We start from the raw sequence: 27,213 nt of genomic DNA, 5'->3' as shown, positions 1-27,213 counted from the left end.
TACTTTTTGTTGCCTCAGGGAAGCCCTTCACACACACACACACACACACTGGTTTCTATGACTTCAGAGGACATTACATTGACTTAGTCTTACCCTAACCATAATTACTACTGACCTTAACCTAACCCTGACCTTAATTGACCTAACTTTAAAACACGTTTTCACCTTAAAATGTAGTCATTTACATTATGGGGGTGGGGGGGGGTGAAACAAGTCCCCATAATGTGATAATGTGACCGTGTAAACAGATTTAGGTTCCCACAACATAAGGAATAACAGCTACACACACACACACACACCCACACACACAGACACACACACCGTGTCTGTCATCACATCAGACATTTTCCATACACTCAATACACACTTCAGAGTCTAAACCTCTGCACAAAGGGCACTCTCTCTCTCTCTCTCTCTCTCCCTCTCTCTCTTCCTGTTTCTCTTTGAAGAAGACACACACACACACACAGTGACAGATATTGGTTTTCAGGGGGCCTAAATATAGGGAAACTCTTCTTTGCTGTCACTCAAACGTCACTCAGACAAAGGTATATTCGGAGACACACTGTCTCCACAACACACTCTGCTGACCCACCGCTGACCGCAGGATGCCGGCACAACAGTGTGTGTGTGTGTGTGTTCCACACAGGCTGTGATGACCTTTCTCTGAGAGAGAGAGTCACGCTGCCGGTTGCCAGGGAGCGTCACCATGTTCCGACAGTTTTTGCCGTCGTCAAAACATCAGTGATGAAACTGCTAGCGATTAGCGAGTGTGTAAATGTGACATGACAGCTGATACCAGGGTTCACATCCCATCACTGGATTTTTAAACGCCGCCTCACTCGGCTTTGTCCCGTGTTTCTTTCGCAGCAGCGTCCCCAGAGACAGGAGACTTTTCATCTGTTGTACAAATTGAAACTGAAATGTAAAGAAAACTGGACACAGTATCTGGGTTCTGAGAGTGACGCCAATGTGGAAGTGCCTGAAACCTGTAATTCCTATGAATGACCATCAGGGGGCACCACTGGTTTCTATGCAAGAGCTTACTTCTCATTTGATTTATTAAATATGTTCTTGAGAGGTTTAGGGTATAAATCACTAGTTTTAGGTCTTCCTCAATATGGCACAGTGTCCATTTAGAGCCAAAAAGACCAACAATCAGTAATATTCCTTTCCCTGTGAAGCTGATAATTACATATTAGATCTTTAATAATTTGCCAAAATGCCAAATGCTACATGCAAATGCTACTGTGTGCAAGTAAAACAAGCAAAAAGTAAAATTCACCCTTCACCCTTTTCATCCCTCCAGTCATTCGACCACTAACGACAGGTGAGGGCTTGTTATTAAGACCGGAGGTGTGTGAACTTGGACCGACGCTAACACTGCCTTTGACCGTGTGACCGCCGGGGACCAGCGGTATGTGTGGAATCCACTCCATCACCCAGCAGCAGACATACGACCCCCATGTGACCTCCGTGTTTCCCAGAGTTTGCGAGCAAACGTGCTAAAACCTTTAATGAAGATGTTTCAGACGGCAACAGAATATCGAGGGCAGTGATTGGCCGTCTGGCCTTGTCACTCACCGAGGGGCAGCTGGTGATTGGTACACACTGTTTGGGCTGACACTCGATGTTTCCTTTCACACAGGCGCAGAGGGTGCAGTTCACGGATGACCACATGTCTCCTTCCTGGAGGACAGAAGACGCGCAGAGATGTCAGCATGCGTCCATTTCAACCGTCGTAATCATGATACAGTCAATCATTCATCTTCACATTTATGTCAAATCTTCTGTCTAGCATCCCACCATCCATCCCACCATCCATCCATCGTCCTGTATCTTCTCTCTCACCCTGTAGATCTTGTTCCGGACTCTGCAGTACTTCACCTCCTCCACCTTCACGTAGGACAAACACTCCTCACAACACTGTTTGCCCTGGCAACTCCCTGCCCGCGAGCACCGCCTCTTGCACACCACTGTGGAATCCTGGGAGAAAGAAGGAAATGACCATAGGTGGGATTCCAAGGAAATAAAGTGTTATATACTTCTTTATTAACAAATCCTTTGAATAAGAAAATATGGGTTGGATTGTTAGTGAACACGGCTGGTTATGTGTTCAGCATCCAGGCGGGTACCTTGCAGGTGCAGGTGGTGCAGTTGTCATGAATGAAGGAAGTGCCGTTCTCATAGACGTCACTGTGGAACAGGCAGCTGCCTAAATACAGATCGAACACCTTCCTCTGACCTGGAGGAGGAGGAGGAACAGAGTAAGAAACAACAGAGGGCAAATGTGTTTCCTAAAACGAGAATCTTTTTGTTTAACCAGAAACAACCGTTTTATCTCCATGTTTAAATCCACCAGACTCACTGACAAAAACGACAGTTTTAGCTCACAGAACACAGGGGTTGTTGGTCTTCTGTGTCTAGGTCACTGAGTTTGTGTTTGGAATTTTGAATTAACAAAAGCAGCATTTGCCCAACATGTTTTTGAGCAGTGAACTAATTCTCAAGATGGTGTACACTAATATAGATGTGATTAGGTAAGCTTTTTTATTAAGTTGCTGAAAACTGAAGTCAAGGAGTGAAGTCACCTGTGTGCAACAATCCAACTTCAAAAATTCTCAACTATCCCTTTAGGCAAAAGTACCACACAGCAAAGTTGTTTACATTTAGAGTTTATTTCATGAAACTGGGACAAACTATCCTTCTACAATGCTACATATATATGTATATATATATATATATATATATATATATATATATATATATATATATATATATATATATATATATATATATATATATATATATATATATATATAAACAAACACAATAGATTTATTTAAAAAAGAAGAAAAAATAATTACCAAGACATCTGGGACAGCACTGTCCAGGTGGGGTGTGGCTGAGGTGGGCGGGGCATGACAGGACAGGACACACATCTCTCATGCACAGAGTCCGTCCTCCCTGGAACAACATATCACAGCTCAGTTTCTTCATCATGTCTACAAGTTTAAAGTATCTTTACTTCCTGAGAGATCCAACTTTAAAACGTTTGACTGGTAAGGTGTTTTACAAGCTTCAAAATGAACTGATCAATGTGTGATTAAGGACTAAAACTGAAATCTAGTGTCGTCCTCCTTTCTTACGTGGATAACCATCTGCCCTTGTATGCTCAGAGACACAACATAGGATGTAACAAATGAATGAATATAAGCACAATATTTCAGAATCAGCAGGGAGCGCCACCACACATCTGCACATCTGTAAAGGTGTTAACAGACCTACAGGCACCGCCAGCTGAGTGCCAACACATTAATCCTGCACTGTTAATGGACGCACCTGTAGGGTTTATTTGGGTTAGAGGGAAAGGGCGACACAGAGGAGTGTGTGTGTGTGCGTGTGTGTGTGTGTGTGTGTGTGTACTTACAGTGCAGGTGCACTTGATGCAGGGTTTTCCCTCTGGACTAAACTCCTCCTTCTCTTTGTACAGACGACCCTCAAAGATACAAGCTGCAAAAGCAGACATCACATAAAACACACATTAGTTATATGTACACACACACACGCATGCATCTTTATCATAATCAATGCTTGGCAATGTTTTATTCATTGTCTAGTGAAAGAATAAAGCTGATAAAATAGGGCCACAACTATTTATTTTGCGCCATATGACAAAAAAATTAATAATTTGTGGACAAAACATCTGAGAACAAAATTTTTCAACATTTTACAGACCAAACGAGTATATAATATAATATATATCTTATTATTATATATATATAATAATAATCGTTAGTTAAAGCTCTGTGTTTTTCAGTGTATTTTCTGTAAGTTTTTTTACTTAAAGCTGCTGTAAGAAACTGAATCTTTTAGCTAACTTTTGTCTAACTTCCTGTCCATTGCTGCTATTAGTATTCCCCTTCTTCTCTAACAAACAGCCTAGAGTTCTAATTTTAGGATTAGCATCTACTAATTTCACTAATCGCATTCATTTGATGAACACATCACATTTTAATTCATACATAAAAAGACTGTAGTAACATTATACACATATATACTACGTGTACGACTAATTAAACAAATTACAGGACACAAAAAAAGGCAAAAGGGCTGAAAAAAACAGTAATAATCACAGCTTTCACTTTGTTGACGCTTTGCAGCAGCCATTTTGAGCATAAGGAGTTAAAATGAGTTAACAACTAAATTCAGGTAGCTTTGGATAAAAACGTAACTTTGTAACTGGGCTTATGAACATATTACACATATAACTAAACGTACATGAAAGTACATTTTCACTTAAATGTGACGCTGGTCAAAAAACACATCAGAGGACAAATACTGAGGACTGAAATTTTGTCACAAAAAATCCTGAACTGAGGGAAACTTAAAACATCTTTTTTTATTAAATGTCAGTGAAATCATCAGTGCAATCATGATGCTACTCACTCGGGCAGGTGGGGCAACATTTCTTCGGGTGGATTTTGGGATTCTTGCAGTGGACGACACACTGCACTTCTGCCTCTGTCACGACACCTTCCTGTCACAACCAGGAAGAAAACCAAACGTTTTAGTTTGTGCATATTAAAATAACCTTCGTTATACTACATGCTATTATTTCAATTTGTCCGTGTTCCTCTTTCATTAGCTACTCCTTCCTTCCTCGCATCCTCTCTTCCTTTGCATTGTCTATTTCCTTCCTTTACCCCAAAGGTTCTCCCTACTCTGTCCCTTCTTCCACCCATCTGTCCTTCACTCCTCAGAGGTCAGATATGTCAACAACACTCGAACACATGCACACGTACCTGACACCGTCGGGTTACGCAGGGTTTGGCGGACGTTGTCCACGACACAGAACTGTTGTAAGAATGTCCGTCCAACATGCAGCCTGAGAAATAAACAAATAAATAAAAGAACAGTCAACGTTAGATATAATCTTGTTGGCATTTTATGTCCTGACATTGTTTTTTTTTTTTGCAGACGCCTGATTGATGTGTTTGGATGAGACTCTGTCCACTCAGCACTAAATGAAAAGCCTATTCATTTCATCCCATTTACAGTAAGTGGTCTCAGATCAATGTTTAACTTTCCATATGATGACATGTGATCAGAGCCTCTGCTTTCCTCGGTGTAAATCAAACCCTGTGATACTGTATCACTGCTGAGGACAAGGCACGGTCGATCTGACTCGACAGTAACAGACTCCTCATCATCATATCCTGTTACTACACAACAACTTTCCCATATTAACCCGATTAAACCCGGGACAGGCAGCATGTTTCTGCCGTTATTGATCAATAATCCATAAGAACCTGTCCACATAGCGTAAATCAATGGATCCGAGGGAGAACACGAGTTCTGCGCCTCCTCTAGACTGTTTCTTGGCACATCAGACTTTTGCAACATCTTTGGAGAATGCTTCTGTCTGACATTAGAAAACGACGGCAGCGTACATGAAAGTACATGTTAAGTGTAACACATCAGCAAAAAGGGAATTTGAATGTTTCATATTAGTTTGTAATTATTAATATTAACAATAACAACCCAGCTTGTCGTGATAATGTGAATTTATGTCACTTAATGTTTCCAGATGTGCACATTTTAAATATCAGTAATTAAAGACCTGATCACACAGCTTCAGTTTCCTCATAACTATCTTCTGATTTCTTAGGACCATCTCGCATTCCATGCCTTTGAACTCATATAGAGGATAAAACGGTAGATTTGACCAAACATAGAGCAGTTGAGAAAGAGAGGGTGTCTTCTATTGGCTGTTCTGCGAAGCAGCAGAACGTGTTGGTGCATTTAGTGGAAAGGTCATTGTTCCACCATTGGTAACAACTGTCTATTTGGAAAAGCAGGCAAACTAAAACAAATAAACAAGAGTGAAAACGACCTGGAGATTAAACTCAACAATCAACTCGTTTTCCTCGAGCTGCTGACGACTACAGATGTACGACAGCAGTCTGTATAGGACTCTGCCACACATGTAAACAGCCTTTTCTGATGATCTTAACACTCCTACGTGTATAAACTGCTTAATAACGGCAGTTCTAAAGTGGGCGGTTCGGTGCAGTCTGGCTGTGATTCTCATTAAACGACTGTATGATTTCATAAAAGCGATACGACACACCGGGGTCCTGAAGTTGGTCACAGTGGCGACAAGTAGACCACACAATAGACGACTAACAAGGGGTTGCCGTGGCGACGTGGGAAGCCCACGTCCGACTTGAGCTCATTCCACCTGTCTTAATGAAGTGCCGTGTCGTAAAAAAACCCAACCGCAAAAACAAAAGGGCTCAGCCCTGCCTGAGCACTGGGAGGTGCCTGAGTGTGTTTTTATATTTCTAACCACATCGTTTCATAAGTACAGAAAGAAAATTGTTTTTTTAGTCACTTTTTGCTTCATTACTGAAGCCAGATGCAGTTTCTCTTGATTCAACAGTTCTCAAACTGTATTAAAGTCAAAGGCAAAATAAAACAAAAATAAAATCCTATGTACTATTTCATTTAAAAAAAGGCAACAGAAGGATGGCTGGCTTTCAGCATACATGAGACTCCTTTGTTAAATATTATTATTTCTTTACTAAATGTCGGAGATGAACACACGTTTTCAGGATTTTTAGCACTTCAGCATTGTTCGGTTTGATTCTTGTGTCGGACGTCGCGCTCATGTCTCTTCCACGGATGACACTCCCGCAGTCTGGTCGCTTGGAACCTCAGCAGAGCAGGTACCAGGTGCTATCGCTAGTGGAATAATAAAATAACCGTGCCGTGCCGAGTCGTCCTAGAACTTTATAGTGGAAAAGTGCCAAATGGTTCACATTCTCCTGTGATTCTTCTCCCACATGTCTGGATAATGTCCACATGAGCCCATGTGAGAACCCAGCAGGAGAAAGTCTGACAACAGGACGAGTATATGCTGCCTCCTCCTCCAAAACCTGGATCATCTTCTGCTGCTTTAAAGGCATCTGATCCAGAGATTCTCCCACAGTGCTCGTCATATTTTACGTGAACGGCAAACTTCAAACAAAATACCAGATGCTTTTTTTATATGATTACGCTTTTATACCTTACGTTTAGACTGAGATCGGCTGAGACAGCAATAAATGCTGCTTGTCAAATAAATATTTTTACATTTGACATTTTTGAACATGACAAACACAAACATTTATTTCACGTGCATCACGCTGTGGTGTGTCACACGCTCATAAAAGCAACTATGAATTTACAGCAAGTGTAAATGACACCCTCCCTCCCCCACTGTCTCCTCACACTGCAGCTGTGTGTGTGTGTGTGTGTGTGTGTGCACAGAGGTAATGTCTCTATGTGAAGTAAATAATAGAGCTTTATCCCCACAGGTCATATTATAGCCTCCCTGTTCAGTTACAGTATGTAAAGTGCTTTTTGAGGGTGTGTGTGTGTGTGTGTGTGTGTGATTTCCCAGTTTACCTTCCAATATTATTATAACAGCACGTAATAAACAAACACAGGCCTGACTTTGACATGTGTATGTATGTGTGTGCACATATGTATATCTCTGTGAGGTTAGCAAGGATATTTTAGGACACTGAGGACATTTCAAATGGTCCTCACAACTTTAAAGGTTGGTTTAAAGGCCTGGTTTAGTGTTAGGATTACAATTAGGTTTATGTCAGGGTTAGGTATTTATATTTATTTATGACGGTTAAGGTTGTCATAAGGGGCTGGGGAATGCATTGTGCATTACTAGCTTTGTGAGGACACTTTGACCTTGTGGGGACATTATGTCCGGCTTTTTCAGGGTTAAGACCTGGTTTTAGGGTTAGAATTGGATTTAGGTTAAAGTTAGGCAAAGGTATGAATTGTGGTTAAGTTACAGTTAGGGTAAGGCATTAACTGGTGATGGTTACGATTAGGGTTAACACTTTGTTTAGGGGTGACCAAACGAATGAACAGCAGTGCAAACGTGTGTGTGTGTGTGCGTGTGTGTGTGTGTGTAGTAACTGTATATTGTCGTACAAGTGCTCGTCTCACCTTTACACCTCTCACAGCAAGCTCCAGTCTGCTTCACCACCAGAGCACAGTCTTCAGAGACAAGTGGACACTTCTCCTGTTTACAGTCGGCCTTTCCTTCCTGCAGCAGAGAAGGGAGAGAACATGAGAAGTTTGACTTAGAAAAAAACCCCCGACATACTGTAAGGAAGAAAAGTTGTAATTTAGCCACCACAAACTTTAGAAATCATCACGGGATTAACGGGGAAAGGTTTATGAGTGAACATGGGATATTTGTGCCTCAGGAAATCATTTCCAGCTGTAACATCCATATTAGTTTTTCTTTATTTATTGTGTCTCACACATACATGTCCACATGGACATATGAGGCATCAAAACATAAATCTGCGAGGTGAAACTTTTAAAATAATGTTCTGGTCTGCAAAAAAAACAACTTCCCAATGGAAGAATATGTGTGATGTGTGTCTTCACAGCTGGTTATACTGTACATGTAGAAACACATTCAAGAGATACAGTGTGTGTTGGTGACACGCACATGTATGAAGACTGTGAGAACATGTTTGTAGCAGAACATTCACAGCTGGGTCACTTTCTTCAGTACGGTCTCTCCATTCTTATAGTCTAAAAACAATATAGTGTTGTGTAAATTAAATGTTGTGTCTGTTCGTGTTATGAGTTTGTGCGGCGTATGTTATTGCTGATGGTTTTCAGCTTGAGGATAAAACAAACATCCAGCTGACAGATCGACCGACCGGCCGGCCGACCGACCAACCAACCAGCCAACCCACCGACTGACCGACCAAAGAATCACAATACGCGACCAACCAACCAACACACAAACCAAACAAACAACCCACCACAAGTCTTCCAACTAAATAACCAAAGAAACAAAAGCAAACCATCGCCAGCCTTCCAACCAACCAACCAACCAACCAACAAGCCTTCCAGCCAACCAACCGATCGACCAACACATCAGAAGCAAAGCAACCACAAGTCTTCCAACTAAATAACCAACTGACCAAAAAACTCAAAGGGAACCATCACAAGCCAACCAACCAACCAACCAACCAACCAACAAACAGAGCAACTCATCACAAGCAAATAAACCAACCAACCATTTAAGATTTAAGAGACCACCCACCCAACACACACCCAACCAACCAATCACAAGCCAGCAAGCTGACCAACCATTTAAGAAACCAACCAGCAACAAACCTAAAAAATAAATATAAACTAAAAAACAATATGAAATATCTTAATCAGCAGCTTTATGTTCTAATTATTTTCACGTCACTTTAATCTGATCCATCATGTGTTTTCTATGGAATCAGATTTTACTTTAAACCAAAGGTGACTCAGTTCTTTCACACCTCACCCTCACTCACCCTGTCACCTCCACAAACACAGCACCGCCGCGTCCGTCATCGCCACCAACTGCACTCGTTTAATCCGCTCGACTTTCACACCCAGCCTTTATTGGTGATTTTATCCACATGCTGTGTGTGTTTTATTTTACACACTGCGAGGGATTACAAAGTGGAGGTTGGCGGGTCCCGTGGCCCCTGTGGCCCCCGTGGCCCAGTGGCTCTAACGAGGACGGATCAAAGGAGGGCGAAAATAAATGGGGGCACTTTAATATAGCAGCAGTGCTCCAGCTAAAACCCCAACCACACTGAGGACAGATGATGTCATGACAGGAGGAGGGCGGAGGAGAGGGAAAGACGGGTCAGAGGATGTAAAATAAGCAAGAGGGAGGAAATAAAAAGGAACGTCCATGTGAATAAGAGTTGATATTCTAGAACAGTTGATCGTACAATACAGGAATAATATGTGTGTGTGTGTGTGAGAGAGAGAGCTACAGTACATGTGCAGCCTCTCTCTCAATATGTCCGACCAGATTAGATCCTGCATCTCTTCTTCCCTTGTGGGTTTTAACCGAAAACCCACAGGAGGACATGACCACAGACAGGACTGCTCATCTCAGCTCTGAGCTCAGATAAAACCAAACCACAGAGGTGCCACTGTGGTCAAATACAGAGCAGAGAGCAGGAAGAAGACTCACACACACACACACACACACACACACACACACACACACACACACATGCTGCATTTCATCCTTTTAAAATCCAGTGAGTCACAATCTAAAATTGAACCCAGAGATTTTGTTTTAAACTTTGGAACATTGTCAATAACAATAGTTAAAAATAAAGAGCAAATTATTTTTAATAATAATAGAAATAATCAATACTGACACTGATAATTGCAAAGAAACAATGCATTTTCATAATAAATGGTCTTTAAGTGACTTATAATACTTTAAAAAATTAATCTTAAACATGACCCTCAGGCACGAACAATGTTCTGCTCATATATATTTATTTTACATTTGTCTGCAACTGATGGAAACATGTTCTTTACTGATTCATCTGTTTATTTTCTCATCTCATCGATCTGTGGGTTAGTCCATAAAATGTCAGAAAATACTGATCGGTGTTTTCTAAACCTCAAATTAATGATGTTTGCAAATCATTTTTGATGATTTTATGGAGCAAAACATCACATCTAAGAAGCCGGACAATAAAAGTCTTTATTTAAATCATTAAAGAAAGTAATTAACAACAGATGTTGATTCATTTAATAATCGCTTACTCAAAACCTGCCACATTAGTCTGTGATCTGGAAACTGTGACGTGTGTGTGTGTGTGTGTGTGTGTGTGCACTTTTCTTTTCCCTTAATTCAATTAAAAACATAAATGCCTTTTTTTTTTATGACCATGCATGTTAATACTTGTACTATAGCTTTTTTTATGCATGTACTTTGCAATCATGAGTTTGAGAGTTTGCTGACCTTCTTAGATCAACTCTGCAGATTGTTTTGTTTACTGCAACTAACAGAAATGCTGGAGAAACCAGGCGGACTGTCAAGTAATAGGAAAATACAAGAAACTAATTAAAACAAAGAAAAAAACCCGGCAGCAGATTGTTGTTCAAACTGACCGTTTCTTTAAAATGCTGGAATGAGCCTTTAATGACCTAGAGATTGGCCTCTAAGTTTCCAAGGTCATGTCTCTCCCTCTCTCTCTCTCTCTCATGTTATCCATTAGCACAAAGTGTTGTTAGTACATGTGACCCCACAGGGGGTCAAAGATCATAATGGGTCACCACGCCTTGTAAACACTCAACATACCAGTGCGGCACCAAGGCTGGACGACTGGACGGCTGTCTGTCACCGAGGGTGACGACCCCCCCCAGCCCCCCACCCCCGCCACCAACACACACACACATACACTATTTATTATGTATTAATCAATATCAGTTTAAACATTTAAGATTTTCTTAAAACAAACATTTTAAACATGCATCTCACCGATTTAATAGTTTTAAATCGGTCTTCCATGTGTCGCTTTGTCTGTGAAGGTTCTCTCCTTTATTTCTGCATGTCACACTGAGCTGTTTACAAATAACAAATATCTCTGACCTTATATTATATTATATTATACATATATAAATAAGAATGTATCTTTCAACCTTAAACCCAAGATATTAACATTTTGCAGCTAATGATGATGTTAGAAATGTTAAATAATTCCGAGAGAGTGCAGCTAATAAAACTAATGGGGTTTTTTTATGTTTCAAAGGTCAATAAACAGATTCCTTTCTACATTTTCATTAAATTTAAATAAATGAAAGTATAATAAATTTTTGCTACTTTTTACATTCACTTTCATGTTTTCTTCTTCAGCTGAATAAAATGCTGAGCTCAGTTTTCATCACAATGTTTTCAAATATGACTTTGCAGACTGATAATTAAAGGCTGATTGAAAATGAAACCCTCAGTTCTGTGGCAGTGAGGCTGCTCACCGCTAGGAGGCGACAGTGTTCCCTGCTTCTCCTCACCAGCCTTCTTTTTTTTAATTCCTCTTCCTCCTCACCATCACCGTCCTTCCTTCCTCCCTCATCCATCACTTTCTCTTCCTCCGTCTTCCTTTACTTCTCTTGTTTTCTTTCCTCATTTCAGATCTAGAGTTCTCCTGGACGCTTGCTGTTTGTAACATCGCTCTCTCACCAGTGCTCATCAGTCATTCCTTTACTTTTTAAGATGTTTCATTAAAAATCAAAGCCTCTGTCTGGCCTAAGCCCCTCCCCCTCATACTTTCTGTCATGGTGAAGGATGGAGAGATCAGTCGGGGTCTGTCAGCGCAGGAGAGGAGCTCTAAAACTTGAAGGCCCCACTTAAGCCCTTGGACTCCAGCCCCTCTTGAACCCCCCTCCCACCCACACACACAAACACACACCTTAAACCCCCCCCCGTCACCACCATGACCTTCAACCTTTAACCCTTCCTCCAAAACAAACAGGTCACGACCCCCTGCTGGAGAACAGGAGCCACGGTAGCTTAGGGACGGGACGAGCAAAGTAAAAAACGCTGTCGGGAACCGGTTTCCCGGTCACAAAAGGCGGAGATACAGCTTCATCATCACGTTAACGCGGCGACGAGCAAATGTGACCATGTGACAGATGGTTTCCTCTGGTGGTACTTGGAAAAATACTGCTCTACTGTTTCTACCAGGGTAAGTGATCGGAGTGGAGCTGAGGAGTCACCTTATCTCTCGCTCCATCTTGATCTAATGTCGCTATACCAGTGCGTGAAGTAAATGTGAGGAAGAGGAGGATGATGAGAGAGCAAATGATCTCACTGGGAATAAATCTGCCTCCTGTGAAGAGTCCGTAGCTGACTTTCCGCGCATTATTGCTCGAACTCTGAGGATTTAAAGTGCACAGTGAAATCAACTTAACAACTTAAAAACCAGCACTGATGACAGTTCAACTCTCGCCACAACTCGACTATCAGCTTTCAGTAAAAAGGTTGTTCAGAAATGAACTTTCAGTCAATCTCATAACAGAAATCCTTCTCCTGATGTTTCATCCTTGTTGAAAATGTTGAAACCTCAGAATAATGTTGTTCTCAGATGTCTTAATCTGTCCACATCCAAATGTTTTCAGTTTCAATGATTTATTTTTTGTCAAATGAAGCAACAAAATATATAATATTCACATTTAAGAAGCTGAAAAATCAGAAGGCATGTTTTAATTATTAAAAAAAAACAAATATTCGCTTATCAATATACCAATGCCCTGCTAGCTTTATATTACGCTGGAAGGTTAATGAGGAATTATTGATCATCAAATTACAAACACAAGTTGTGATATGTTGTCGTCACTTGTCGAGTTCTTATCCTGCTCTGACGAGGAAATCCTCATTCCTCTACGACACAACAAGAAAACAGCAGGTCAGAGAGAGTTCAAAGGTCACGCGTCACCACGGGCAACTTGTTAAGCAACCAAATATTTCTGAAAAGAGATACGGCATGTGTGTGTGTGTGTGTGTGTGTGTGTGTCAGTGATTGATCTTAGAGGAAGGTAAAGGTCGTTTCCTGACAGAGTCTCAACTCAAACAGTAGCCGATCGATACAGGGGGAGGAGGCGGGGCTTGTCGACTAATCACCTGATAACACTGACCTGACACAGTTGTCTCTGTTACTGTTTCCTCCTTGTGTACATAAATAAATATTACAACTTAATGAGTTATTTCAAACTGAAAACCACAATCTGGAGGGAAAAAAGAAGAAGAAGAAAGAGAAAATAAGTAAATAAGTAAGTCACTAAAACTACATTTATTAGAGTTTTTTTTGATTTGGAGAATTTAAATGACGATTTATTTTTTTGCATATTTTGTTAGCTACAAGAAAATACTGTATATTGAACATGATTTAGATTTTACTGTTTCCATCTGCTTTTTGGTTGCGTTTTATACCAAGGTAAAGTCTCTAGTTTTCGAGATCCAGTATGCAACATCTGGCTTCACAAGAGGTCAGAAAACAAATGTAATGTGTTATTATGAAGCCTGTGTTTATTTGGTCTGGCAGGTGCCGACCGAACCACTGGAATCTGGACATAAATCCAAACGGAGTTGTTTACCGTGTTTACGAGATGAGCCTATCTGAACACTTCCGACAGATTTACGACCCGCACACGGCTTCACACGCCACAATTAGGAGTTCACAAGTTCCACTCGAAACGCAGCGATAGACAACGTGAGTAAGGACTCGGGCTGCGGCAGCACAGAGTCGTTCAAAGACACTCTTTGTTTTTTTGCGATAATTGCGATTTAATTTGCTTTGTACAGTTTAAGTGAAGCTTCAGTCGGGAGTAGTCACTAGATCATAGCTTTAAAACCACACAAATAGTATATTTGGTATTTCTTTCTTATAATGCAAGGATTATAATTTAAAGATATGAATTGCTTCCAACATGTATTTATTGATATTAAAGTATAAGCCCTGGCTCAGATTACTAGTTTGTGGTTTAGAAGTTGTTTTTGTTTGACATGCTGGAGTTTCAGTTTTTATGTTTCTGTCATTTTACGGATGCAATAAAACATGTTTCTTAAACGTGTGTGTCTATAACGCAACACCACACTCCAGGTGAGATGCTTGCCTGCCATGAAACATTGCTTTTTTCATACGTGGGCCACAATAATGAGCTGAACTTAGAAGTACAACAACATTTGTCCTCCTACAAAACCCTCGCCCTAAGCGGATTCAGGCTCTCGGCGCGGGTTTTATCTCGAGACGACACAAAAAGGAGCCAGTGTGAGGGCGAGTGACAGGAGGAAGAGCCGATGAGAGAGTGCAAAAAGACACAGAGATGGACAGACAGATAGACGAGGATGATGAAGAGCGTGGCGGAGATGGGCCGAGACCCCCCGAGATAACGGATCGTCATGGCGACCCGCCTGTCAGTCAGTCTGTCAGCCACATCCACTCCTGCCCCATTACAGCGCCCGGCTTCACCCGGACACACACAATGGCTCCTCTGTGTGTGTGTCTCTATCCACAGAGCCATTAGCAGGTACTCTGGACCGACTGAGGAGCCAACCCCCCGTCAAGCCTCCATGTATGAGTGACACTGGTGCCTCCATGGCTCCCCCCCCCCACCATAAAGACAGCATGGCGTCACAAGAGTCTCGGGAAATGTATTATTTGAGAATATTGAGCCTCTTTCACACTAAAATTAAGGGGTAAATAAAAAAGTGATTAACACCATTCCAATTTCTAGTGGCAGGTCAGTCCTGTGGGTTTTTCACCTCCTTGTCACTCATGCCTCACGATTTTATGACGGTTACAATACTGCATCTTTTATTTTGGTCTCACTTTGGTCTCAGAGCAGCAGTTCTCTAATAGTCTCCTCCAATATGACCGTGTTTCATTTCATATTTTCAATTCTACCAAATCTATTTTTTTTACTGCATTGCTTATTCTATTTCTGTGTTTAAATTGTATTGTTATTCCCTATATTTGTCTACTGCTTATTCTGTATCCCTTTCTAGTACTTCTCGTGTCACTTGTTTATTTCTAAACTATTTTGCTGTGTGTGACTCTAATTCCACTCCGATCACATACCCTGGTTTATACAGTAGGACAGTATTTCTGAAAAAGTAAGGATAACATAGGACACAGGCTCCGCCCATCGCTTGGATGTTCTGGACATTTTCCTGCGGTTGTGATGTCCCACAGTCACATGTGAACGATAAACTCCAGAGAGCAACTGGAACTAATTCAAACAGCTGAACTGACATGCAGAGAGAAATGAAGCTAAATGCTGCAGAAGATATAAATACAAACTACAAACTTTTAAGATGCTTCTCCTACAACAACGTGGACATTTGCATTTCAAATCAGAATTTAAACTTCATTAGTCTCTACCGTTGTCAACTATTACAGGAAACTTTCTCATATTGAAACAAGTAAATGGGCAAAAATCTATATTTAGATTGTGACATTCAGTCATTATTTGTTGACTGAAGTCAAAACATTCCATGTGGCTGAGTTTAACCTTTAAGTAAAGACAAAAAGTTCTGAGGCGATAAACAAAGGCCAAATTCAATAAAGATCCGGCCCTTAATGTATGTAAGTTTATTAGCATGAGTGTGTGTGTGCATGCGCACGCGCGTGTGTGTGTGTGTAAGGGGGTTAAAGTAGAGATGAAAGGCCGACCATTGCCTGCTGATGACTGATAGCATTCAGCAGGGCTTTAGCTGATGTCTGCCTGATAACACAGAGGGCGACTGAGTCGAGTTCAGCCTCGCAGCAGCCAATCAGGAGCCGGTGGAGGATTTTTAAAAAGCCAATCAGAGGCTGCGGACACAGAGCGCTGTCGTGAACATGAATGGTGTACATACATGGTGTCCACGCACAGCACAAGGGGACACAGTGCGGTGACATTCCTTCATCCGTTCGTCTGTCTTTTCTTTCACTCTTTAGCGAGCGAACGCGACTTGGTCTGGAAGTTAAGACGAAACAAAAAACAACAAAAAAGGAAGTTGATGGAAGAGAAAAAGACTGACGAGGAAAACGTGAAGTTTGGTTGAACTAAAAGAGATGAAACACCAAATGCCAAAACACAACAACACGTCACAACTGCTATGGATTAGCATTGTTGTTATAGTTATGTCACACTATTGTCTGCGTCCTGATGTACAATTTTAACCTGTGAGCCAATCAGAAACAAGAAGTTTTGGAGATACATTATGTGAAGAAAACACAGAATTTTAACACAGTATGTGTTAAACGGACACACACCTAAAGAAACCATGATCCATAACCAGTTAAGACTAAAACTTAACTTAACCTATAACCACAATAAAAATATTTGCCTTAAACTCATCCAGTTCCTCAAAAATGGTTTTGGTCTCCATGAGGACTACTGGTCCTGACAAGGTCAGCGTTTATGTCAGTAAAAGTCCTAAAAAGGTAATAAATACAAGTACACAAACACAGCTCAAGTCCATTTCCTGGTCATGTGACACCTTTTACAAACCAAACCCCACTCTTATGGTTCGATGTCAAAGCAGTGACACAGAAAAGCCTCATCCTTAAGAAACAATGACCTCTACGGGGGGGTGGGGGGGTGGGGGGTCAGAGGTCAGAGGTCAAAGAGCACATGTTCCAGGAAAGAGTGGTCCTCTTAACATTTTGTGGGTTTGACTTTAACAACCGGGCCGAGCCAAGACAAAGTGACGACAGGCACGTCTGTTAAAACAGGATCATCGCCACACCGCGTTTCCCTTGAATGTTTGTTGTAAAGCAGTAAAAAAGTCCCATGAACTCACTCAGTCATTCAGTCATTCACTCATTCACTCACTTGAGCATCAAAACCTTTTGTAAAAGTGAACTTGTATTAATTATTGATGACTCAAAATCACAGGGAGAAAGAAAAGGTGTGAGGAGCTGCATGAGCAAACAGGTGATCACAAGTCAAGACAAAAAAGAAACAAAAACAATTTATACCTAATAATAATAATAATAATAATAACGATAACAGAGAATAATATACATTTCCTTTATGAAAAGGAGTGGAAAGAAGTAAACACGTAAGTTAATGTTTTCACCATTATCATCACTATAAGAATACAGATGAAGTTAAATAACTTAAGTAAACAGTAGGTGAGAAAACCTGGTTTCTCGCCACGTTTCTATCCATTTCTCTCATATTATTCTTATTTTTTGAAATAATAACTTAGTTTGTTAATATTAACAATGATAAAAATATATATAGATATATTCAAACAGATGTCAAACTCTTGCTTTTTGCTTTATTATAAGAAGATGGGGAATTTTTCAAATCTTAGGTTTTGGGTTGATTTGATTAGCTGATGATTATGACCCTAAAAATGTTTTAAACAAACATGTCATGTCATCAGAAAAGTCTCGCTGGTGACACATATCTAATTCATTTTTTAATGAAATGTCTTTTAGCATGAATCCATATTTTATCCAGAATCCCCGGCCAAAACCATTGAATTTCAAAGTCCTGTCCATGTGTGAGGACTCTTTCACAATGTACTGATAACAAATGGCCACACAAAGCCCAATTAATCAGCTCAGCAAATATCACTATCAGTGTTTTTATGCTATCATTAGTCTCAGTGGAAAACCTGCAGCAGCAGCAGCAGCAGCAGCAGCAGCAGCAGCAGCAGCAGCAGCAGCAGCAGCAGCAGCAGCAGCAGCAGCAGCAGCAGCAGCAGCAGCAGCAGCGACTCAATGTCACAGCACAGAGTAAAGACAGTGGAGGAGTTGTCGTTACCAGGCAGACGCAGGTGATGCAGGGGTTGTCGGTGATGTTGGGGATGTGCAGAACTTCTCCTTCGTTATCACAGCTGGCCTCAGTACCTGAGTGGGAGGAGGGAGAAGGTGAGATAGAGACACACACACACACACACAGTAAACCTTCAGGGTCATCAACAGGTTCTTTTTTGAATAAACTGATGAATAAACCAACAGAGAATGATTTATTCCCACACGACACTGCGTCTGTGAGTTTGCATCGTTCATAGAACATTTTAGGAAAATTCAACATTCATTTTATAATCTTGCTTTTCATTTGCTATGTTGATGAGAAATAAGAGACAGAGAAGTTTGTGGGAGGTGTAAATATAGGTCGAGCAAAGCACACACTGGTTCAGTGAAATTAGATTAAGATGGAGCGAGAGATAAGGTCTCACTCTAATTATTATTATTCAATTCAATTAGTTATTTGTTTCATTTTCTACGCACACTGGTACTTATATACTACAGTATTTCTTATTTTCCTCCAAGTAACAGCAGTGGTACACATACCACAGTTTGAGAACCTATAATAACCTATACGTATTCAAATAAATATACATAAAAGTGAATGTAGATGAACAAAATATACATCCCATATACTGTAATTGGCAACTCAACATCTGTTAAACACTAGGAGGCAGAGTCTCAATTTAAAGACCCAAGTGGACAAATGTCCAGGCTCTGCCCCCTCGCCACAATGTTCTGACCACGACTGTTTCCTGCTGCTTTCTTCTTATGTGAGCAGCAAAAAGTTCTGAAAGTTTGAATCCAGACACTTTTGAAAACAGCTACAGGTGAAAAATAGCGCCAATCAACGACATAATATACAACGCATAAATGTAGAATAAAAAACATCAGCCCGATGATACCGACCCGAGTCATCGACCGTTCATTCTAAATCTAAGGTTACGTCCGAGGTCGGCGTGTTCTAAGTGGGTTATTTAAACTCCACTTCATCCTCCGCTTTGTGTTTCCAGGTACAAGCAGCAACGCTTAAAAACTGAGGTCTTAAAAACGTCATCGTCTCAGTCCGCTCGTTACGAGCGCCAGCGTAACCCGAGCCGAGCACAGGAAACAACCCCAAACACAAGGGTTTATGGGTAGAAGCAGACAGATGTCAGGCAGAGACGACGGTCCGTCCGCGGCAACACTCTGCCGGCTCTTCACGTGTCACGTTTGTTTTGACTCTCTCTGAAAATGAAAACTTCCTCCCCAGTGAGGACTTATTGTTGTGAGGCAGAGGTTGACCCAGGGGTCACCAGAGGTGAAGGTAAACCATCAAACTACTTCCTGTTTCAAGCAACGTGTCCTCCGGGTGATCATATCTCGCTCTCGTTTACTTTTCTTCACACAAGGTTTGTGAATCAAGGCCAGAGAAAGTTCATTTGTATGAATTTAATTCAACTTTTACCTCAATTTCATGAGAGCGATGAAAAACACTGACAACAAAAGCCTGACAGTGTTAGTGATCGATATTTTCTCGGCCTGTTATCACTGCACTGCGACATTTGACCCCAGACCTGCTGACATTCTGGTTTTCTATAACGCTGATGACTCACAGACCACATCAGCGTGCGTGGCTCAGGGTTGTTAGCAGCATATATTTGTGGGCACTGAGCAATAATTACATAATAACCTTTCAGCATAATGTTAATCAAGTTACATATGAGAGAAAAAACTACAGCTCCTCCTCTTGACTCTGGTTCCAGCTTTGGGAAAATCTGGCTCATGACAGGAGACTAATCACATTACTAAGCAGGTGAACATGCACTTCCCTTCAGGGGAAAAGGTCATTCTTCCAGCACTGAGAACAACTGTCAATGCTGCAAATAAACCTAAAAAAAAAAAATAGTCAAAATATAAAAGGAAAATAAACTCAATTAAAAACATGGCAATATGGGCGGAGCCTTGGGTCATCTGTCGCATAAAATTGTACTTAACGACCTTGAGATGAAACTCAACGTGGGCAACAACAGACGCAACAACCTTTGGAACCGATTTTCAATGTTTTAATCCCGAGAAATTACAAAATTACAGAACTGATCCAGTGAAGACGCAGGACCTCACACTATTTTATGGAGGAGATTCCAGGGATTTGGGATCTCACAGAAACACGCGTGATTTAACGTGACTTGAGAATGTACACAGACTGTCAGAGTCGTCAGTAAATAGAGGTTGTGTGCGCGCAATGTTTTGTGCTGAGAAACAGAAAAAAAAACTGTTGATGAAGTCATAACTGAGAAGATGGTTCCCTCACCCTACAGAATCATTTGGCCAGATAATCTGTTCAAATCAGCCCGGGATTGGGGCTGAAATCTGGCTAATTATCCTCTAGTGTGGGACAGAATTTAATTAGCTTAGATAAGGCTGTTTATGACCTGTGTGAAAAGAAGGAGCCACCGTTTCATTGATTTATCTGCCACCTGAAGTCTGTGTGAGGCTGAAACTCACACGTTCACTCTTTCACACTTAAGTAAGCAGCAATACTTGGGATTTTTAAAAACACACGCAAAGTCCTAAAACACCGTAGCTCTCAGTGATAATAATATGATGGTTACTATTTCAATCTCTCTTTTAATCCCTTGTTTAGATGATGCCATTAACAAATACGAGTGAAGAAGTGAAGAATCGCTGCAAACGTCACGGTAACGGCCGCGCTTATCGCAACATACTCTTCCACTGGAATCGCGATTCTCTGGCAAACGTAAAGTGTAAAAAGAGCATGTTTCTCTATGTTATTATAAATTCATATGTTGAGTGCAACGACCTGTGAGTGGATGCTGAAAAAAACACATTCAAATCTGGGATTAGATGGTTTTTTTTTGACCCGTGGGAATAGGGTGGAGTCAGATTGAGTTTGAATCGGGGCTGTAAAACGACTGAAAATCAAATCAAGTCTTTACAACAGCGGAGCCTGTGGAGACGTCTGCGTCTCTGCGTCTCTGCGTCTCTTTGACTTCAGCAGGGGGAAAAAGGCAGCTTGTGGATTCGGGCAGAGCAGACAAAACCCTGCCGACTCCACCACCGCTGTAAAATTTACAGCCTTCAAGTGTAATTAAACTGGCAGGGCTGTAAGTGGTGGTGGGGGTGGGGGGGCTGGGTCAGCCTGCTGCTCCTCTACCTTGTCTCATAGCCATTCTCCATTTGGTTTACCTGGATTTTAACTATTGATTAATATGATAGAACTCAGGCGTTTGTTCTCTGAAGAGAAACCCACTAATCCCAACAGACATCTGACTTGTGGGAATAGATTTTAGGTCCAAAAACTCTACAAATTGGCTACAGCTTTGATTTGTCATTCATGTAAAACTCATTTCACCATCTTACTACTTTATTTTTGGTCATTCCAATCATGGAGTCTATACTGGTTAATCTTTTCGATTTATTATTTGATTAATCGATGAGTTTCTCTCACGTCTCATTTTGTCCACAAACCTAAATGATTATTTGTCACATAGAGCAAAGAACATGGAGAATATTCACATTTCAGATTTTTTTTAAATTTTAATTCTTTAAAAAACACACTCAGAATTGTTGGCGATTAATAAAGAAATCAATGAATAATTGACTGATTGTTGCAGCCCTCGTGCTCCACATATTTTACTGTCGTACAGAAAAACTCCATTACAATCATGTCACTGCTGGGTCAGATCAACGTTATTCCCTATTATTCCAAAGCTTTAACGTAAAACGATTCCCAGATTAAGTGGCGTGACAATGAAACAGAAATACTTGCACCGTTAATCCAGTTTCGTTGTACAGTGGCAAAGGCTTTCCTTTCTCCCAAGTCACGTTAATTGTCCTGCTTAAATAAAGTAGAGTTCTTCTGTCTGTCTGAGAATAACCAGAGCTGCTTACAGAAACGAGCCATATACAGACACCAACTCTGGATTATGTTTTCGGAGAATTGGGCCCAGACATTCTGTGTGATTTCCCCCCAACTTTACATCTGACAAACACGACAGGAGAGTGTGTGTGGATTAGCCAGAGTTTCTCCTGCCATGTTCTCATATCAGCTCACTGGGATATTAAGCAGAGACTTGGGAGTTTACGAGGGAATTTATGAGGAATCTCGAGGAGTTTGGTGCATGTCTGAGAGAAGCTATCAAGACAGTACATTTACACCTTCAACAGCCTTTAAGACGTAATATACAATCCACGCCAGTTCATGTTTCCCTGCAGTGAAATGGCGACACAAACTCTCCTGTGATTCAAGTTTATAAAAGGCCTCATCAGTGAAGTGTCATCAAACCCAGACTGACACAGGAGGAGGTAGTAATGCCATGTGATGGGTTTCAGAGCGGCGGCGCAGCAATGCTGCGGTTACAGCGCGACCTCTGTACCCTCTGCTCCACCTGCTGCTCTGACACATTCAGCCCCCGTCCACTGTAAGACCTTCAGCCCACAATAGACAGATGATACGCCGGCGTGGGATGCCAGGTGGAGGAATCTGATCTGCTGGGATCAGAGCGGCTGCAGCCTCATCACCTGATGCACAGTGAGTCTGCTCTGCTCTCGTACACTGTTTCATGTCAAACAGATGCACGGTTAAGACGGCACAGACCCATCTGGTCACAAGAGCCAGACCATCTGATCCTCATCTCTGTGTTTACTGCAGCAAAAAAAAAGGAGGAAAAAAAAGGGAGGAAGATAACAGCCAAGAGAAGGGAAACCCTTCAAATCAGAAGTGATTCTTCTCGGGGACAGAACAGATGTGGATACAGTCAGGGATGTTTCTTCTCCCGTGGAGGTCTGTCCACATTGAAGTAAAAAAAAACAAAAAAACCCTGCACAGCAGAAAGTCAAACATCTGCTTTGAATCAGCTCTAGAAAACATTTTTCTCCGTTTTGTTGGTTCAATTAACGTGGAGTTCAGCTACTGTTGTTATGGAAACGCTCTGAGTCAATAAATAAATAAACAGTGTTTGTAACACTTATATTCACATATTATCTATACTTTACTTTTTCGTTATTTATATTTCGAGCAACTTTTAATTTCCTCTAACTATCTTTGTCACTCGTTATCACCAAGTAAATTCAGAAGAAGAAGAGTTGGTATTATGGTCTGTATTTATAAAGAGGTTTTCTACAGTTTGCACCCATTCACACATAGATAAGCAGAGCCAGGAATTAAGCCTACAACCTTCCAGTCGAAAGACAACTCACCCTACCACTGAGCCACCGTGGCTCAATTCTTATGCCTTACTTTTTACATCAGAAAATTACTTTTGATAATTCAGTACAATAAATGTCATAAAGACTTTAAGTCATATTATCAAAAAGTGACATTTTCTGGTATGATACATACACTTTTACTTAGGTAACCATACTTAATACAAGACTGTAAATAAACAAGTGCAGGAGAAATAAATAAATACCCACAGATGACATTTATCTAACGCAGTGACAGTTTTCCTCGCAGAGTCACGTGAGGTCACCTCCTCGCGCTGTTTGTCCAGTGATAAGGCGCGTGGAGGCCGAGGAGCTGGTGGCGGAGCCCCGCGTGTCTGTGTGCGCGACAACCACCTCCTCTTCCTCCTCCTCCTCCTCCTCCACCACCTTCCATTCACTGCGCTTCTGTTATTCTCTTGTCGCCGCAGGGCAAACAAACGATATCCTATAATGCAACGCGGCTGTCAAACGTGCAGGCGGCCGCTGAGACAGTGAGGGAGGCTGTTAAATTAGAGCCGGCGGAGGAAAGTGTTCCGCACTTTTAACTCAAAACGCGGGTTAATTATAACGTGCAGACACAAAAACAACAATTTGAGCAAAGCTCGGTTATAATTTGCAGCAGACTTTTCATCCCAAAGTCCCCAAAAATCCCAAAATCCTCGTTCCATTTAAATTCCCCCCCGAAAGTTCGATATAAATGACTCGTGTGATCATGACTCGTGTCGTGATTTGTGTCATGCAGAAAACTGCGTCTAGCAAATAACAAGCTCTGCTGCAAATAACAAGCTGTGCTGCAAATAACAAGCGTGCCAGGGCGCAGCTTTTAATGGGTCCTCTGTGCGCTGCAGCTCTGCGGGGTGGCACACTGAGGATAACCCGGGTTAAACTGAACAACGAGCTGGGGTAATTTAATTATCCGGGCCTTGTAGGCGAGATGTGAACGACTCAGATTCAACTTTAGTGAAGTTTTTAAAAGCAAATATTCCAGTAAAGTGTTTAAAATAAGATTCAAATAAAACACAAGAAAAGTGGAGCGAGGTTGTTTTTGTTGCTCAGTGATTTTGCGCCAAATGGAGTTAAAATCACAGGTTTCCTGGACATTTACTTGACCACCACATCACTCGTGACATAAAAACTCAAGTGACTTTGATTCCTGCGTAAAAACAGAGTGGAGGAGCGCGCAGACGCAGCAGCAGACTAAATAACCGGGGGTTTGGGTAGATTTTACGCACGGTGGGCGCTGCGATGTGTTATTACGAAGCCGTGTGATCCCTTTAATCTTACCTGTAATTAGCGGAGAGGAGGACCGGGGCGTTTGGAGCACCAGCAAAAACCAGAGGAAAAGTCTACAGGTGGACCAGGAGGGAGACTTCAAGCAGCGGAGCAACATCCTCAGATTTGTTCCAGGAAAACAAACAAAAACAAAGAGTTTCTGAAGAATTAAAATAAAAATCAATCCAGAGGAAAGTGAGACGTCCGGCGACTTCCCCGCAGAGTCTGCTTCTTTCTTTTATTTCCACTTTAGTCTGTCAGTCTGTGCTCAAATGCAAAGTGACGCTCACAGCGACATTAGAATGAGAAAGACGCGCCGACGCGCAGGAGACGCGGCGGCTGCGCATGTCGCGCGCAGAAAACACAAGTCCGAGGATTCATGAAAGGACGTTTGTGGAGGTAAAAAAAAAAAAATACAACTATCCCGCAGATGTGAGGGTTTTCCGCAGATGTGAGGGTTTTCCCGCAGATGTGAGGGTTTTCCCGCGGGGGGAAAGCAGGAGGTTTGGAAGCGGATTTTTCTCCAGATCCGACAGCTCCAACCGAAGACTGCGAAGTGATCAAACACACACATACACACACGTGCTGATTTACAAGATCCGCAGAGTCTGGAGACTGTGATCTTCCCGCACGAGAAGGAGTCAGAGCACGAGGAAGTCCGTCTCAATCTGCGCTCTGGATCCAAAGGTCCGTTTAGCACATGGATGCTCGACGCGACTGTCAGGGACGGAGGAGTGGACTGCTCTCTCTCTCTCTCTCTCTCACTGTCTGTCTCCCCCTCTCTCTCTCTCTGGTGTCAGAGCGCACCACACAGCCAGAGAGTCCTGCCTCCTCCTCCTCCTCCTCCCGTCCACCCTCTCTCCTCTTCTCCTCCACATATTTAAGTTTTTAAAAATCATCATCTCTCTTTGTGTGTCTGCTGCTACTGGACCTGTGTGTGTGTGTGTGTGTGTAAAGTGTTATATTCACATATGATTAACATACGAGCATCCGCTGCAGAACAAACCGACTCAAGAACAGTTACTTTCCATTGGCCATCAGACTGCTAAATTCCAAATAACAATTTAGCAGTCTAAGTCTCTAAGTCTACTTATTCGGACCTTTTCTGTCATAAACACTGACCTTGTGAGGAGCAGAGACCAAAACCTGGCCCTAAAGAGGCCGAAAGTCATTTCTGAGGAACTGGTTTAAGTTTGTGGATGAGGTTTTAATCGTGGTTATGTTAAGTTAAGGTAAAAATAAGCTTGTTTTGGCTGTTTGAATGAATGGAGATCAGTGAAGAATAGATATGGAAACCAGTGGAGCTACAGTACACATGCTTCGTGTCTCTATCATTTTAATTTTAGAAGAAGATGAGGGAGGTACAGGATGAAACAGGTCACGTGTTAGGAGCAAATCTGTTCTTCTGAACTGTTAGAAAACGTGAGAAAACTGAAACTGAGTTCTGTTCTGGGCTTGTTTCTTGTTTATCTCAGTTCATTTAAAGCTGCTGTGATGGAGTGATATTGTCTTTTTGGGCGAAATCTTCTACACTTATCCACCGACAGGTGATCTTACCTTATGAGCAGAGAGGAGCAACCTCTTTGCCTCCAAATCTCCCTGATTGTGTCAGAATATAGAGCTTTTTTGTCACAAACAGTAAACTGTGATTCTACAAATGTCAGACAACAGCGTTCCCCACTAACTTATCCTGAACCTTTTCTCTCTCCACACGGAGATAGTCAAAATAAAATAATACTTGACTTGCCTGAGCTCATCGTTGACCCCGAGTCTCATCCAGCACATGTGTGAGCTGAGTCTTATCACTGACATCAGAATCTCTGCAGCTGAGGCACAAAATCTGGTTCAGAAGCCTGAAACCAGAAGTTTGTTAAGAGTCTTTAATCATATGAGTGCAATGTTCACATGTCCACATACACATTTGGTGACTTTCCTCTTAATCTTTGAGAAACAGTATATGGATGAAAAAGTGATTATTATTAAAGCATTTTTCATTAACTCACTTGTTTTTCTGTTGTCAAAGTGCAGGTCAGGACTCACTTGGGGCTCTAAAAGGTTGAAGGTCAATGGTTCCCTCACTGGGGTCAGAGTTCAGGGTCTCCGGGGAGACTGGTGTAAGTCTGAGAAGGTTTCCTGCAAAGAAAAATCTTATTTTGAAATAAGACCCTCAAACAAATATATCTATCATGGTTTTAGACAGAAAACGCTGATTTAAGCCACTTAACAAAATACAGACCTGATTAAACCTGTGTTAGGTTGTCTCTGTGATCTTATAAAACTGAGGCGCGTGTCACTTTGCTGACGACTCACTCCCCCACACCAGAGTCCATAGAAAAAAAACAGTGATTATAAATCTCACAGGACACAGGAGTTGTTGGTCTCCTGCTGCGTCCATCGGTACGTTTGTGTATCTTAGATAAATGTGACGCAGGTATTTCAAACGCCAACATCACTAAATAACACTGACGGAGGCAGCAGCAGACCAACAACTCCTCCATGTCATGAGCTAAAAAGTGTTGTTTTTGGCAATAGACTCTGGTGTAGGAGTTTACTACAGTCAGCAAAGGTGGTTTACAGAGCGCAGTCACCTCAAAAATCCTGG

At 41.6% G+C, this 27,213-nt stretch overlaps 1 protein-coding gene across 2 annotated transcripts in view; it reads right to left on the bottom strand.

Annotated features, from left to right (window-relative positions):
* Positions 1 to 26,896, bottom strand: part of bmper (BMP binding endothelial regulator) — a 32,993-nt gene extending 6,097 nt beyond the window's left edge. The window contains exons 1-12 of one of the 2 annotated variants that reach the window (XM_044033123.1): positions 26,848 to 26,896; positions 26,615 to 26,744; positions 26,359 to 26,464; positions 18,145 to 18,230; positions 8,017 to 8,116; positions 4,806 to 4,888; positions 4,450 to 4,540; positions 3,431 to 3,513; positions 2,868 to 2,967; positions 2,136 to 2,245; positions 1,852 to 1,986; positions 1,585 to 1,689 (exon numbers count right to left, since the gene is read on the bottom strand). In XM_044033123.1, coding sequence (XP_043889058.1) covers positions 1,585 to 1,689; positions 1,852 to 1,986; positions 2,136 to 2,245; positions 2,868 to 2,967; positions 3,431 to 3,513; positions 4,450 to 4,540; positions 4,806 to 4,888; positions 8,017 to 8,116; positions 18,145 to 18,230; positions 26,359 to 26,368 — 903 coding nt within the window. In that variant the 5' untranslated portion in view covers positions 26,369 to 26,464; positions 26,615 to 26,744; positions 26,848 to 26,896. Of the gene's footprint in view, positions 1 to 1,584; positions 1,690 to 1,851; positions 1,987 to 2,135; positions 2,246 to 2,867; positions 2,968 to 3,430; positions 3,514 to 4,449; positions 4,541 to 4,805; positions 4,889 to 8,016; positions 8,117 to 18,144; positions 18,231 to 24,623; positions 25,267 to 26,358; positions 26,465 to 26,614; positions 26,745 to 26,847 lie in introns of those variants that run through there. The other variant, XM_044033122.1, reaches the window with a different exon arrangement.
* Positions 26,897 to 27,213: the final 317 nt, after the last annotated feature.

Source organism: Solea senegalensis, linkage group LG9, assembly GCF_019176455.1.
Source record: "Solea senegalensis isolate Sse05_10M linkage group LG9, IFAPA_SoseM_1, whole genome shotgun sequence".
NCBI classification, from domain to species: Eukaryota; Metazoa; Chordata; class Actinopteri; order Pleuronectiformes; family Soleidae; genus Solea; species Solea senegalensis.
This window is presented reverse-complemented; position numbering and strand designations above follow the sequence as displayed.